This window comes from Gavialis gangeticus, unplaced genomic scaffold (genome assembly GCF_001723915.1).
Source record: "Gavialis gangeticus isolate Ggan-Ray unplaced genomic scaffold, GavGan_comp1, whole genome shotgun sequence".
Taxonomy (NCBI): Eukaryota; Metazoa; Chordata; order Crocodylia; family Gavialidae; genus Gavialis; species Gavialis gangeticus.
The window spans coordinates 35766776-35783722 of record NW_017729000.1 but is presented as its reverse complement, the minus strand read 5'-3'; the positions used below and the strand labels follow the sequence as shown (position 1 = coordinate 35783722).

The 16947-nt window shown below is 42.7% G+C and overlaps 1 protein-coding gene and 1 long non-coding RNA gene across 5 annotated transcripts in view; one reads left to right on the top strand and one right to left on the bottom strand.

Moving 5' to 3' along the window:
- Positions 1-12959, top strand: part of SLIT3 (slit guidance ligand 3) — a 1179950-nt gene extending 1166991 nt beyond the window's left edge. For all 4 annotated transcript variants that reach the window (XM_019506517.1, XM_019506518.1, XM_019506516.1 and 1 more), the window contains 4 exons: positions 7177-7331; positions 8902-9187; positions 10541-10749; positions 12467-12959. In XM_019506517.1, the coding sequence (XP_019362062.1) occupies positions 7177-7331; positions 8902-9187; positions 10541-10749; positions 12467-12705 (889 nt within the window). In that variant the 3' untranslated portion in view covers positions 12706-12959. The remainder of the gene's footprint in view (positions 1-7176; positions 7332-8901; positions 9188-10540; positions 10750-12466) is intronic.
- Positions 12960-13320: 361 nt separating this feature from the next.
- LOC109290128 lies at positions 13321-15789 on the bottom strand. Its single transcript, XR_002095533.1, has 2 exons — positions 14363-15789; positions 13321-14321 (listed from the first exon to the last, which is right to left on the bottom strand). It is a non-coding gene; the product is annotated as an uncharacterized LOC109290128 (long non-coding RNA).
- Between the last annotated feature and the right edge of the window lie 1158 nt (positions 15790-16947).

The following is a 16947-nucleotide window of genomic DNA, read 5'->3' as shown; positions in this document are numbered from 1 at the left end:
TGATTCTGATCCAGATTATGTTTTATCCTGCCTCTTCCCCCACAACACCCAGTACCAGGTATGTTCAAATAAATTATTCTGGCTTAATCACTTGACATAATAGTCTATTTCAGAAGGGACGAATTGTGTTATCTCAGATGGGCATCAGGTGTGTGACTACAAAAACCTATTTTAGCAAATATGTTATGTAAAACAAGCCAAGACAAACCTGCAGCCCTCTCCTATAAAGTTTATTTTTGTATCACTGTATCCTGTGTGAATAAGAGTGCAAGATTCATTTGTGTACCAAGCTCTTAAAATTCTAGTACGGGGTAAGGAATGAAAATGATACAAAAGTACCACTGGTATTACAAAATTTGAACAGTGTTTCCATGATGTTGCAGCTCCACCTAATGGTAAAAGCTTAAAGTATATATATATCATTGCAGCTGCATTTTTGAGTTCTTGCCTTAGGGCCTTGCAGATCCATAAAATGTTTACACCTTACTGTTCCTGTCTTAAGACTACAACTCATGTTCACCGCATCATTGCCCATGTCAATGTGGCAGATTTAAAAGCTTACATGCTTGTGCCCTCTGGCACTGCACACAGTAGCAGTGTACTGTAGAGTGAAAATACTGATGAAATGCAATAAATCCCTGATTCTGAGGCAGGTATTTGCAAGCTATGGGTGCTTCAAGAGGATGAGCTGTAAAACCAGCTGATCACCAATAAGAATTCAATTAACATTTTAATAGAAATCTTGTAGCAAGGCAGGTCAGGAAGAGGCCCCTTGAAAAGAGCAGAGCACAGCAAGTTTGAGCCCAGTTGTGATGTACTGTTCAGCGTTTGTGGCTTTCTTCCCTTCATCTCTCGCCAAGCCACTGTCTCCACTGTCTCAGACGATTGCTGAGTCTCCTAAAGGCCTAACAGTGTACCAGGCTTTAAGGAAGAATTCACATAGCACTTCCCTCCCCGTCCATGTTGTCTCCATGTGTCTCTCAGAATACAAAGACTGCTTAAAGTCTCTTGTCAAAGCATCAGCAGCAACTGCTGGAAAACAATATCCATTCTCCTATGGTTTTCTGAAATTCCACTTCCCCCTGGGATGTAGTACTCAGTCCTTCCATCAGCTTTTCTCTTCCAAAATGATGCATAGTTGACCTGGTTGGAATCAGTCAGCTTTGTAAAACTGAAATATTTGACTATGGCAATACATTATTTTCCATTTCTCAAAGCATTAAAAGTTTTGGTTTTTTGGGGTGCAAAAAGAAAAGGGACTAGGTTAGGGATCCAAGAATGTCTTCCTACCTCCAGTTTGCCACCTTCAGTTAACATGTTAACCACAGATAAGCTGAAAACATTGAGAATTAGTGGTTGATTCTTGGCTGCATCAACAAGATACATGGGCCTCCATTTGCCTATTAATCAAGGTACTTAAACCCTAATCTGGGAAAACCATATGCTGTGGAGGAGTTAATGATTAATGCCTGTGAAATCCTGGCCCAAATAGGAACTAGCATTGCCAAATGTGATAATGTTGTTCTCTGACAAATAGCCATAGCTCAGCCTTCTTCAGATAAGAATGTAGTTTTGTGTTTCAGCTTCAGCCATTGATCCCACTATAAGGGGGGTTCCTTGTTAAACAGCCATTCATCCTAGCCCCTCAATATGCATATGTCACAGCCAGCATTGCCTTGCTATTCTTTTCTCATTAGCATATCTGCATAGCTTAACAATTACAAATATGCCTTTTCATTTATCTAGTACCTCTCAGCTGAGAATCTATGTACTTTATACATATGAATGAAGCTTCACAACAGTCCTGTCAGAGCCATTTTCCAACAGTGATATCTGTATATCCCCTGCCTATCTCCTAGGTGTAATGTGGCAGATACTTAACAGCAAACAAAGACATGTAAACAGTAGTTTAGAGCACTAAGTAGATATCCTTATAGTCAGGTGAAACTGCAAAGAGAAATTCACCGGGTAAAATAAGATCAGATAGATTTGGAAACAAATCTAATATATTCTATCTAAACTTTGAGAGTTAGATAGAAACAAAATTATTCCTCTATGTGCTATGAGGTTTCTTTTCCCTAAAAAACACTTGTGGGCCTCAGAGAAAGCTATGGCAGCATCAAGGACAAATTTCCAACACCTCCCCATTGAGAATCCTCTAACCAGTCTAGGAGTGTTCACCACCCACAACACACAACTCACTGGACATGCAACTGCCAGAAAGTATAGCAGTAAGCATCATTTCCATGGGAATTGTTTTGTGCTTTCACATCATTTCAGTGTGCATTGACTGTATGTCTATCCATGTATTTTTATACTGGTCATCACCATGATATCTAAAAACCTCCTAGTTCATAAAATAGGCCTTGATCTTTAATAGACACATCAGCTTATGGCCATTTTCAACTAAAAGACCCTTAGCTGCTTCCCGCAGAATGATACAGGACATCAGCTCAGTCCTTTTTCAGAGCGCTATCTCCTGAATGAGCGGCAAACCTCACTCATCACCAAGGATTCTGGTTTTCCCTGATAAAAAACTGCAAATTCTCTGGTAAAACCCTTAAAATCCAAGGTTAAAATGAAAGGCCCTGCCCCCGTGGCCCTGCTCGTGCCCCTTACGCTCCTCCCACAGACCCCACAGCTCTGCTGGTGCCCCTCACTACCCCCCACAGCCTCCTGGCCCTGCTCCTGCACCTTGCTCCCCTCCCACAGACTCCACAGCCCTGCCAGTGCCCCTTGCTCCCCCAGCCCTGCCAGAGGGGGCCACCAGCTGCCAAGGCTATGAGGCCAGGGACCCGGGTCTCTAGGCCCCTGCCCCTGGCAGAAGGTGGCAGCTCTTGTAGCTGAGTGGAACCCACCTCTCCCCCCCATTGCCGGCTGCCTGCCTGCTGCGGACTTGGGAGCAGGGCTGGCCTCCTGACATGGTGAACACTCCCAGGGGGCAGGGGGACCTGTGCCCCCCAGATCTGTGCTTGGGGCATGGGGCAGTGTGCTGCCCACTTCAGGCTCAGGCTCCCACCCTGCTGCCTTCCCCCAGGGCCTTTGCAGCCAAGCATGTGCAGCCGAGTGCTGCAAAGCACAGCGGAGCTGCGCAAGGAGCTGCCTGCCACTGTGAGCTCCACACTGCCCTGGTGGTGTGTCCCCTGGCTGTACAGCTGCAGCAGGGGAGGTGGTACAGGGTTGCATGCAGGGGCCAGGCCAGCACGGGGCTTGCAGCATCAGGTAGGTTCTTATGCAACTCCACTGTACCCTGCAGCACCAAGTCACACATACTGGGATGCAGAGGCCCCGGGGCAGGGCAGCAAGGTGGGAGCCCGAGCTGAAGCGGGCAGCTCGCAGCCCTGCATGCTGCACACAGATCAGGGGGTCATACGTTCCCCTGCCCCCTGGGGGTGAATGCAGCAGCAGGGAGCTGACTCCGGTCCCCGGATGAGTCGCTCGCAGTCCCGTCCTCCTCCCCACCAGGGCCCTGCAACTGTGCATCATAGCCATGGGCCTCAAACCCCAGGCACTGCCCATCTGGGCAGCAACCCCAGCCCTGCCCAAGTCCCTCCCTATGGGGGCCTCAATCCCTCCTGCCTACTTACCTGTGGGAGCTGCTCTCCAGGCTTCCTGGGGCCATGTGCACGTACATGCACATGGCACCATATGCCTGACCGCCCTCCTCCCACTCCCTCCAGCCTCTGTCAGCCTACAGGGGGCTCTTGGCAAAACTGCAAAATTTGCAGGTTACTCCAGTAAAATGAGAAATCTGTTTGCCTTCAGTAAAAGGTAAAATCCACGGTTTACTCTGTTTTTCCCTGGGAAACAGAAAACTCGGATCCCTCCTCACATTACCCTGGTCTTTCTCAGCAGTCTATGTAATGCTGACTTCTGCCTGACATGGCTGGCATGTTATCTGTAATACAAGGCCTGTTGTAATAATGTTATATCATTGAAATTATTTCATAAGTACATTTTGGTCATTTCTTCCTTCAGGTATCTTGTTCCATGCAGATCTGGTACTGTTCCCACTCAAGCTAGTGCCAGAATTCCTCTTTACATCAGTGGCTCAATTACCTTTAAATTAGTCAGTTATGATGCTGGGTATATGGTCCATTTGAATTGGAATAAAAAATTAATTAACTACATTTTCACTTTTTTACTCCCTGGTGCATATTTTTTGTGAACAGCCCCAAAATCCATTTTCTAAACTAAGCAGTGTTTCAGAATGCTTCACTTCCATGTCTTGTATTTTTGTCCATAAAATAACAGCAGAGACACCACAAAACTAGTGTGCGTGCTAAAGAGAGGTGTGGGACTGGAAGAGGGTTTTTGCAGGTCAAGGATAAGATGTATTGGTTAAACAGCAGTGGTGGCTATGTGGTAGAGTTTTTACCTGCAATGTGGCAGATCTGAGTTCAAGTCCTGGCAGGGTCAAGTAGGGGTGAGTGAAGTGACAGGGAAGGAATTCTTATTGGAGTGCAGGGGGTCATTGTGTTCCCCCCTCCAGGTACCTATGCCCTATATATCTTGTTATTTTTCTCCTGCCCAGGCAGGGGGTCAGACTTGAAGATCTGCAAGGTCCCTTCAGACCCTACTTCTTTGATTCTATGAAGGCTGACTGTATGGGAAGTTTACATAGCACATTTTAACACCTGCTGTAGCCACTGCTGTCATTTTCTCCTTATGTATTAATGCTTACATGTGTGTAGAGACTATAATGTTTCATTAAATTTAAAGCACCAGAAAAATACCTTCACTTCCATAACAATCAGCAGATTTGGAAAATCCTCTGATTTTTTTTATAGACCAGTTAATTCCTGGGCCTTGTTGCCCCTATCTCATTCCTCTCAGCCTGTTCTTCGGAGTAGAATGAAGCTACTAAATCGTTTTGAGGGATTTTAAAGGTGCAGCCTAAAGGCCTTAGAGCTGAAATTGCTCTGAAAATAAAGTGGGTTTCACTACATTTAATGAATGGGCAAAGTTTTAGTGTATACCTGTGCTCTTAATTTAAGTACGATTGCTCTGACTTTATGTGGTGATCTGCCTGTGTAAATACTTAAATGATCCCATGCCTAGCTTACATGAAAATCAAAGTACTAATTACATGTGAACCCATTAGTGTAACTAGAGGAGTTAGTGGGGCACTTACCCTCAGTGCCAACTTAGAGATCATCAGAAACTCTTTGCCCCTCTGGGAGTCTGTGGCTCCCTCCACACGTTACGTACATCACACAATTGCCAACATAATGGCACAATTAATTTAGACCACCTACACATGCTAATTAACTGTTGTGCCATAAAAAACTGTAAAGTTATTGCTGGAAAATGTGTAATAACTTTATAGCTGGTTGCTCCCAGCTTTAATTTGCATATGTAGCAGGGTCTGCCCTTGCGGCTGGGAACCCAATTAGCTGACTGCTCTCTGCCACAGGGATGCACCATGCACAGCTGTGGCTTGGAGTCCTGTAGCTGAGGGGAGTCTCAGACCAGCCCTTGGCAGCTGAGGACTATGCAGTGCCACCTCCCCTTCTTCCCTGCAACTGAGAACTATGCATCGCTGCCCCCCCTCCCTCCCCACAGCTGCCAGGACCTGGAGTCCACAGCTGCTGGGTGCTGCCAGGATCCAGTATTCAGAGCTGTGGGGCTCTTGGTAATAGGACACTGCTGTGATCTCCCAACCCCAGGGATGCATGGAACACCTTGCAGCTGGGAGATCATAGCAGCGGCAGTCTCCCAGCCATGGGGATGCATGGGGGCTCCTAGCTGTGAAGAACTTGCTTCCTGCTGATGCAGAGGGAGCCCAGGACCGGGCTGCCTCCAGTCCCAATCACGCCTTTACCTGCACATGTAGAGGGTCCCTTTGCTAAAGCAGGCACAGTCCAGTCATAGAAGCCAGGCAGCCCTGTGCCCAGTAGTGTAAACAAGGCACCAAGAGCATCCTCCTTAGGGAGCTCCCCCAGGAGGCTGCTGCAACAACACCACTAAGCACAGGGGTGCCTAGCTTCTATGGCTGGGCTGTACCTGCCATAGCAAAGACTCTCAGGGGACTTGGGGGGAGAGAAAGGTACTCTAATACCCCTGCTGCAACTTGCTCCTCAGCAGCAGCTATTGCCAAGACACCCCCAATACACATCCCAGCTCTCCAGTGGTCAGCAGTCTGCCCAAGGCAATACAGGGGTTCACTACACCTCTGTCAGCTGCATACTTGTATATACATGTTGAATTTTGGTGTCATGTTAATTTAGGTGGCCACTAGTCCTCAACTCTACAAAAATTGAGTATCTTCTCACTTGACACCTTCCCTTCCCCCACCTCAATCCCTGAAGTACTTTGAACAGAAGAGCATCTTTCCCTCTTTGACTTGCATTTGCATTAGGATGTTTCTTTATGTAAATGAATAAATGACATTTTAGTTATTTGAGCAGAAGAAATAGTGGGCATGTTTACACGTGCATTTATGCCAGATTAAATTTACTGCTCAGTAAATTACTGCACAGTAAGTGGGAATAAGTCAGCATCTACATGTACAGGCATTAAAGCATAATAACGCTGTGTGTGGAATGACATGGGACTAAAGTTAGTCCCAAGTCAGTCTACACACACCGTGTTACTGCGCAGTAACTAATTGGGCTTAAATTAGTACCTGCATCATGCACATTACAGGCATGCACATGCAGACATGTGCCCGTACTGTGCAGGAATTTCTGTTACTGCACAGTAAATGTGCATGTGTAGACGCACCCCCTAAGTCTTTCCCACCTCTGGCATTTGGTATTCTAGCTTGCCTGTCTGTCTAAGTCACTTGTCTCTTTCGGGGAATACAGGGACTTAATAGTTAATTTCTGTACTTCACAGGGGAGTTGGAAGGGTTACTTGGCTATTGGCAAAGCATTTTGGCCATATGTTTAAGCAGGTATATTCACTTGCCAATCAGTGTCATGAGTTGTCCCAGCATTCCCAAATCTAAGTTAGTCAGTATCCTAACAGTTAAATCTGTATGTACTGATTGTATGAGAGATGACATAGTCTTTAATTTGTTCCTTTGAGATTCTTATATCCAGGACATCTGGCACAAAATGCAACCAATCACAAAGTGGAAAGTAGTATGAGGTTTTCTTTCTAAGGGTTAGAACAGAAGCAAGCAGATCATAGCAAGTTGCCTTTTCTGGTTCTTTTCCTTTTTCCCTTTAGTGTGGAAACAGTAAATGATGGGCAGTTTCACAGCGTGGAGCTGGTAATGCTGAACCAGACTCTGAACTTGGTTGTGGATAAAGGAACCCCCAGAAGTCTTGGCAAACTGCTGAAACAACCCTCAGTCAACCTCAACACCCCTCTCTACATTGGAGGTATGTTTGGTCAATAACTGAGCAGTTAACTTTCTAGGGATGTCTGCCTCTGATAGAGTTGACCTCTCCTGGCAGTAAAAAATCTCCATTCATTATATAAAAAATGATATGCCTGGAATAAAGACTATAAGAAATTAAAAGGAAATGATTCCAGTAGTATGTCCCATCACATTGTTAGTGACTGTTTCCTTAAATTACCAACAGGTAGAGTCTTGCAGAGCAAGCACTAAGATCCTATGATGTTCTGCATAGCAGGAAAACTTGGATGGATAGAGACCTTCCACTCTTCTGAAGTGTTTTTGTCTCCCCAGAGGTGCAAAAGAAATTAGCTAGTTTAATACGGGAACTTCTAGACCAATTGTTTACTTATTCTAAAATGCCAGTTCATCAAAAGCAAAAGTGTTTATAGAGACATGCTAGGCTTGATTAAACTGTTGCTGAGCAGGCTCTTTAGGCTTAGTATCTCTGGTTCAGTGTGACGGAAGTAGAGGGAGATAGCCCAGAAAAGTCAATAGTCAATTGACCAAGGAACACATGTTGAAATCTCAACTTTTTTTGTGATATAGAAATCTTGTTTTTCAGTTGGCTCTAATGTGAACCAAACACAAATATCTGCAGGTTCCTAATGGATCCATAAGGCCTTTGAGCCTGACCCAAAGCTGACTGAAGCCAGTGGTAAAAACTTCTATTAACTTGAGTGGCTCCTGAACTTAAGCCATTTGTGCATAATCCTTTTTAATGCTCCTTTTCTAAACAACTTCTGAATGATTACCCATAAACATGGGTAAACTAGATAAACTTGCCTTGATCAGAACTGAACCTTTTTATTGATTTGTATTGAGAATGTCAGGGATTATTAAAGTGCATTGGGCAAATGAGATTATCTGGTAGCAGGGTGCAAGAACATCTCACATTTCCAATCCATGCAGCTCTAGGGACAAGCAAACATGTATGTGCATGGAAAAGCATGTCTAATAGAAATGATAGTGTGACATAATCCTGTTATTAGAGTTCTGTAATGCAAAGGCAGAATGGAGCAGAGTTAAGTCTTAATGTTGAGTCCTCCCCTTTGCATCCTTAATATATTATTTTTAAAAGTAGAATCATATGTCTTGCAAGATACTATAAGTCAAACCACATGCAAGAACTAAAACAATTTTTTTCATTAAAAAGTGACAATATAACACTATTTCCATGAAGAATCAAAAAGGATCATGTTTTAAATCAGATGCAAAATAGCTTTACCTGGGTTATGCTTATCAAAGCACTTGAGGTACTTGTTCAAGTATTAGGGTTCTAGATTCTCCAAGCCCATCTGGATTTTATTAGATACTGTTAATTCAATACCATGTTCAATACCATGTTACTGTTTCCCATGCTAATTAATGCCTGTGTATAGTGAAGTAGTGTTGACTGTCTTGTATCTCAGAGGTTATGGCTCTTCACTGGCAAGCTAAGACATTCTTAATAGTTACTAAAGTGCTTTGGGATCCTCAAATGGATGGTGCTGTAGAAGTTCTAGATATGGTTTCTTATTGTAAATATTCCTTAACATTTTTTTTATTTGAAGGGATCCCAACATCTACAGGGCTGTCTTCATTGCACCATGGACCTGATAGGATGCCAAATGGCTTTCATGGATGTATCCACGATGTCCGAATTAATAATGAGCTGCAGGATTTTAAGGATCTACCACAGCAGTCATTAGGAGTCCTTCCTGGCTGCAAATCCTGTAACATCTGCAAGCATGGCATCTGCCGGTCTCTAGAGAAGACAAGTGTTATCTGTGAATGCCACCCAGGCTGGACAGGTCCACTCTGTGACCAAGAAATTGGAGACCCCTGCCTTAACAACAAGTAAGTTCACCGTGGTGCTGGTAGGAGGGCTTTCTGCAGTGAGTGGATATTTCACTTTTCATCCTATCGGCCAAAGCCAAATATTTTCAGAGGTGCTGAGCTCCTACAATTCCCTCTGAGAGCATTAGGAAAGGTACTTTAAGTAGTTAAAGTTAGTTTCACCTATAATCCACAGAGGGTTAAGCCCCAGCAAAATGAGTTCACTCCATTTCTGAGCAAGAGCATACACACTTGGGCTTAATATACTTCACACCTTCATTTAAGTTATCTTAACTTTCCCCAGACAGAAAAACCCTGCATGTCCCCCACAGAGTGTTAGGGATTTGACTCCCACACTTCCAATCTAAGTGGAGGAATAGGAGTATGGACCCAAGGGCAGTTACAGGGATTAATACCAAGGGTTATTAATCCAGGAGTAAGAGTTAGTTTAGTAATATTGAAAACACCTCTTTTTTTCTAAGGGGATTGTGACCCCACTAATTACTACTTTCTTCTATTTTCCAACCTCGTAAGAGGTTTTATTTTAAGCATTTCCTGCTTTGTACATATATCCAACTGGCTAGGTGTAAATATGAATAATTTAAAATACCAAGACTATGAAAATGATCAGGCAAAGGCTTATATAAAATAGTGGGCAAGGGGGTTTCTATATAAAATATTTGTAGGCTTGGGTGACTCTTCCTCCTCTGGCATAGATGCCCCCTCTCATTTTCCCTGCCCAATTCCAAAGTCTGATCCAGGTCTGTTCTCTGAATGGGAATCTATTCTACTTCCCCAAACCAGCTCCCAAGGAACATCATCTCTTTTGCCCTCTCCAGAAACACCAAAAACCCACTACAGATCTCCTGAGTCATGAAATCATTCAGCTAGAACTGCATGCACAGTTTTTTCTGAGGTATTTAACCTCTTTTCCTGTTTACAGATTTTCCACCAGGGCATTGATTTTTCTTACATATATTCTTTATATGAAACTATTTGTAAAATAATTTCCCTGAATAAACCTTGGCACATAGATTGTTCACAGGCCATTTGTTTCAAGGACTGAAACAATGAGCTGCTTTGTTTGCATATATTGCATTGTTTCATCCCTGAATGGGGAAAGTGTATCATTTGCTAAGATTCCCCCGAGAATGTACCTGATCACTAATTTCATATTTGCTTTCAGTAAATCTTATCCAGTGGTCTCTAAAAATTTGCAATTTCTGCAAGTATGCCTGTCACAGAACTACAATTCTTTTGAATACCGGCCAGAACATAACTAGGAGCTCAGGCCTCCAAAACAAATATTCTTGAAGATTTTGAGGTTCAAAAGCAACAAGTGCAAGCCAACTGTAAACTTTTCTCTTTTCTCAGGTGTCTTCATGGCAAATGCACAGCCACCAACTTTGCTTACACATGTAAGTGTACAGAGGGTTACTCTGGCATGTACTGCGACAAGAAGAACAACTCCTCAAACCCCTGCAGAATTCTGAAATGCAACCACGGGCAGTGTAAATTTTCAGAACGTGGGGAACCTTACTGCGAGTGTGATCCTAACTATAGTGGAGAGCACTGTGACAGAGGTATGCCTGGCCACAGTGCCTGAGATGTTGCTTTGCTGTATGTTTCTTTTGTGTTTGTTTTTACCCATATTGCATTGAACTCTTGTCAGTGAGACAAAGGCAGGTGGAAATCCCATGAGGCTAAATCAGTGCAGCATAGCAACACAAAGTGTTGAGAGAGAGAGCTGGCCAGAAATGGTCCAAATGAATGGAAGAACATAGCTCTATGGTTACATGCTATACCCCCTGCCTCCTGAATCTTGCAGTTCTGCAGAATCTGGTTGGGATGTTTGCAGAGAAAGCACCTAAAGGAACAGACACTTTTGCTGTGTCACCATCCCTTTCATCATTTTCAGAGATTACCCACCCCTGTGATAATGTTGCTTTTCTGCCCTGAATACTGACAGCTCCCTTTTGGCCAGAGATGTTCAGATGTGAAAGCATGATTCCAGGGATGAATTGCTCATCTCTGGCAAGTAACTAGAGTTGCTCTCCATTATTGCCTATAATATTTTATAAAGATAGCAAATTTCATTGGAAAGTGTCATAGGCTGTATGTAGACGAAATAAGAGGCATGTGTGCACGACACTTTAAAGCGGGCTAAATGCTTTTGCACCACTTTACTGGTGTTGGTGTTTGCACACCTCGGAGGCATATTGCACATTAATTTCAGCCACTATAGGAAATTCAGCAGTGTAATGCGCCTTAAATGACTTGAGGCACAGCAAACTAAAATTCCTCAGAGGAGTTTTTGTTTGCTGCCTTTACAGCCCCAGAGCGAAGGCCTGCAGGCAGCCTGGCAACAGCCAGGAAAAGCAGGCTCCGCCCAAGAAAAGCAGCGAGCCTGATCTATTTTTCCACCCCCTGGAGCCTGCCTGCCTGCCTGCCTGCCTGCCTGAGCTGCACAGGGACCCAGTGCTTCCCTCCGCAGCTGCGGTGCCCCCTGGGACCGCCCGTGCTGGGTGCCTGCAGGCGGGTGCAACCTAGGAGGGAGCGCCGGTGCTGCGGAGGGAAGCACCATCACCCCCCCCACAGCCCAGGCACCACTTCACCCACCAGCAGCTCACCCTCCCCTCCCCACCAGAGAGGCAGGTAAGTCAGTAGGGTGCGTGCACGACACAGGTGTTTAATCAGCCCTAAATTGAACTGGTGTTTTTTAAAACCCACCACTTCAATTTAGGGCCCCCGTTTCATCTGCACACGCCCATAGACTTTCCCAATTGTATATAGACAATTATAAGCAGATGGCCTCTGTGACACGTATGTGACTTGGGGCCCTGGCAAACATTACATTTATGGTGTGACTGATATGTCAGTAGAGCCATAAATTGTAACATGATTATGCGCTATCCCTCCTGCCTCCTGAATCCAGCATTTCTGTGGATGTTCAGCCAATGCGCGGTGAAATAAAATGGCAAATGGTAAACCAGACACATTTAATTTTTCAAGTGTCCTTGGACAAAGCCCAGATTGTTAATGTCCATGTAGAGTAGCATTGTTGAAGCATTGCTAGATATGTTGAAGGAAGTCACTGGGCTTAATTCTTTACTGGCTTGCACCTTGCATCATACATCACACACGCCATGTTCTGCAAGCAGATGCAAGGTGGTGGAGAACTGCAGTCCTGTACATTATGGTTGTGTTGTTTACCTTAATTAAGTATTATATGTACAAGGCTGTTTTTTAGAATATGAATTATCATCTTCCCCATCTTTTGTCTCCATTGTCTTCAAATAGAGAATCTATGCCAAGGTGAGATCATTAGAGAGGTAATCCATAAGGAGCAAGGCTACACATCATGCGTTACTACCTCTAAAGTGCCCCGCATGGAATGTCATGGCACCTGTAGTAATGGCCAGTGTTGCGTTCCCCTCCGGAGCAAAAGGCGAAAATACATCTTTCAGTGTGCAGATGGATCCTCCTTCATGGAAGAATTGGAGAGACATGTGGAATGTGGTTGTTCAAAATGCTTATAAGCCATTTTTTGGTCTCTTGCCACTTTAATCGACTCAGAAGTGATATCAAAATGGGACCTATTTACTTGCAGAGTGAAGAAGAAGAAAAGAATATTAAGTATATTGTAAAATAAACAAAAAATAGAACTTATTTTTATTATGGAAAGTGACTATTTTCATCTTTTATTATATAAAGTATCACACCGTTTTGGGTATATGTATCATATAGTGAGTTATTTTTACCATGAATCTTTTTTAACAGTTGTAAAAAAAAATTTAAAATATATAAAGAAAACATAGCCTAACAGGATAAGTGGGATGAGGTTTAAGTATGCACAATGGCTAAATGTGAAAGTATTTCAAGGACTGGCCACAGAAGTACTGATACAGACTGAAAAATCTTCTCCAAGGTTCTGGGTGGGTACATCAGGAAAGATGACTCCTACAGCTGATAGCTATCTCTCCTATCCACATATCCTGAATATGTCTCCTTCTCAATTGCTAACCCTGCCTAACAATGCTGGTTGTGTTTTACTCCTGTACAGTAACTCAGCTTGATATTCCTAAAGCAGTTCTCAGAAAGCACCTAGGCATTGCAATAGCCTAAGTCTAACTCCGTTACTTAAATATTGTAACATTTTAATGCATTTCTGTTTTGTATGTTGTATTTAGCTGTGTTCACAATATATTCTGTTCTTGAGCAACTGTATCTCTATAGCAAAGGCAGCTTTATCCAAAAGAAATGGATGGGGGAAAGAATGTGGGAAATATATTTTGCTTTGGAGCATTTTGGGGACAAAGGAGAAGTAATTGCTAAGTTACATCTAATAAATAATACACTCATTTCTTGTTAACTACTCTATTTTTCCCAGGTTTGTGCCTTATTAATCCCAGCTTTGAGCCCTTTTTATATGAAATAAAGGGGAATACACTGCTGTACAGTTTGCCATACCCGGGCTGTTCCACGCTCAAAGGCAATATGTAGATCCATTCTTCAAGGGCAAAAATATATTGACAGTATATTGCTTTTATTCTTACTTTCACTTTTTTCAGCTGTGATCATTGCCTTTGCCACATAAGTATTTCTAACTGCTGCTTATCAAATCAGTATGAATTGCACTATAGCTATTTGGAGTTCCTGAGCTCCTACTTGGTCCATTTTAACCAAGCTTTCTTCTTTTCTTACAAAACTTTTTATACCTGCATACGCTTGTTTTCACTTTCCAGCATACTGATCTACACTGAAAGATTTTTCACCTGCGCTGTTTATTCTTTACCTGTTCCTTCCCTAGGACTCCCGTTGACTTCAACAGTGTGTACAGCATGAATGCCGAGTGCGAAGTAAAAATGATTGCAGAAGATAAATTCTCAATATGAATGAGGCAAATTTTAGTCTTAAAGGAGTTGGAGGTTTTGGCAGGGTTATCTTTTAGAAACGGGGATTATAGGCAAAGAAAAGTACTAGGAACTCCTTGAAATTTTTGATTCTCATGAATTTCAAATATTCCTCTCAATTATTGCTCCCTTCCCCCCTGCTAGTATATCAGATAAACGGGCCCTTTCTTCAAATAGTCCTTTTCTGAGAAAATGCTAAGACAGAGCCTGCTCCCAGCAGCTTGGGCGTGAATCAAAGCCCACTGATATCAATCAAAAGGCTTTCGATCAGGCCATTAATGACAGAGAGAAAGTAAATCTATTATTGAAAATGAATTAGATATATCATTCCTATTTTTGTTTGCTTTGAATGATACTTTGAAAAAGAGCATGGAACTAAATCATGCTGTGGCTCATACAAACTTGCATTTTCTTCTCCATAAAAGAAAACGTACTGGCCAATGCTGTCGGAAAAATCCTTGTCCCTTTGGAACCAAAGCCATAAGATGCTTTTAGTTCTAATTAAAATATGTTTCACCCCACAGTAGAATATTCCAATTTCTTTGTGACTCCAGGGGTAGTTCAGTCAGAAAGCAAGTAAGCAATACAATAATAAAGACTGGTACATGGAGTCTGCACTCAGTTACATAGAACACTCCCTAGATATTGTGCCAAAAACTCACTGGAATAATATAGCTTACAAGCCAAAAAAAGCAGTTAAAAATAGCATGGGTTTCTTTTTAATGCTGAGTATAATATATAAAGATAGAAGCAGCTGGAGTTTATAATGTGAAGAAAGGGGGAAAAAACAGTTTATAAATTCTAAATATTTACAAAAGCAACTGCACTGTTGCGTAAACACAGGCCTGGCACAATAATTCACAATGCTACATGCCTTGTGAATCCCTTTTATTTCTAATGCAAAAGTCACCTTTATCCCAGGAAAGTGGACTCCAGGCTTTATCAGTGGATCACTGAGTTTCAATGCTCTTAATGTTTTAAAATTTCCTTTGTATGATTGACAGCCAGTAAACTGCTAAATCATGAAGGGATATTGTGCCTCAAAATGTGTTCAATCATTTCATTCAAAGAACAGTTAAAGCTTCCTTTTGAACAGACACCTGAGGGGATGGGGGGTGACCCTCATGGCCAGCACAAAAGTAATCAACTTCCTGTTTAAAATATCTAAGACTGAAATACTAATTGAAATCTCACAGCAAAATGACATTAGCCATAACACAATAAGGGGTGGGAGGTGTGCTGTCATTGTGTTCAAATGCTAAGCACTCCGATGAAAAAAATCAGAATTTCTATTTTTTATCAAAAAGTGCATTTTATATGATTTTAGGCAGCATTTGCCACTTAATGGTGACAATCACTGCCATTGTTCATGTCAGTGATTTTACTGGCTTGATATGGAACCAATTTTCTTGTTCAAGGAAGAAAGATTCAGAGGTGCCAAAAATGCAAGGTTAACTCAAGTGTTAGCTAACTAGAAGTTTCCTCTTACCTGCCTAATGTTACAGTAGATTTCAGCTACTGTTGATACAGTACAGTAGTTCTTTTATAACTCTATAAAGTTTTTAATATAAAGTAAAGAGAGATGCTAACTCTAAAAAATACAATGGCAATGCAAACTGGTGTGAAATAATGTATTTTATTAACAGACTCTCATTGTGATTCAATTTTAAATAAATTGTTGGGTTATGGAAGACTGTAACACACCCTGTGTCGTCTTTACTCTGTACTTCATGTGTCAAGGTCTGCACATTTTCTGGATGTCGAATTTCTTATGATAGAGAGGGCATTGTTACACATTCATTTTAGGCAACTCAAGGAGCTCTTAACCCCTGAATTGTCCACATATTAAAATGTGTAAACTAGTTTTAAGCACGCTTTAGGTGTCTAAAAGTTACACCATTTCAGGGTGTGTTTATCTCTGATCCATGTGTCCCAGTTTGTGTTCCACAAATGTGTGCCCAGTCCCCAGAGGGAAGCTGCCCAAGTTTCAGTCCTCCAATATCCCACGATACCATGTCCCCTTCTCCCATCTTTCTGTTCTGTGTAGACAATGCACAACTGTAGCTCCTAGTCAGGCCCCTGCTGCTCACCAGCCCTCTACTGGCGAGTCACAGCTGTGCAGGTAGAAACCATCAGAGAAGGTTTTTAGCCTGAGAGTGTAACTACTGTAAACTTGAACTAACACTAACATCGCCCAGTATTTGAGAAGCTTAAAATGCAAAGTGTAACAGGGCCCTGAGGTGGCTGCCACAATGTGAGTGATAACGTCATTCTCAATGCACACAACTGCATGGCATGGGCAGGGCTGGTAGTTTCTTCAGTAGCAGAAGTAAGAATATTATTGATATTATGGTAGCAACCAAAGGCCTCACTCAAGGTTGGGATGATATGCAAAAGGTTTTGCTATCAAAACCGTATTTATTTTTGCTAACCAGCAGGCATGAATAAACACCCTACCCGCATACTTTTCCAGTAGGTATATTTCTTTCAGCCACATCTTCCTCGTTCCATTTTATTCTCTTAACCATATTGAAAAAATGTTGAAATGTGCCTCCTAAGATTAGTCTCATCTTTGCTGTTGCTTTGACTTCAGGAACAAGAAACAGATTTAATAAGAGAATGGTGGGAATTCAGGGTGCCTGTACATGAGCCAGGAGGCTGCTCTGACATGCTTTAATTACAGTGCTTTGGAGCAGGCTCAATTAATTGAGTCTGCTGGAACATGGTAATTATCGTGCTCCAGCCAGCCCCCACATTTCGTATATCAGCATCCACATGCTTCAAAATGGCAGCAGGGGTGCTTTTACACAGTCAAATGGTCGCCAACTGGATGGAGGGCCGCACCCAGAGAGTGGTGGTGGATGGGTC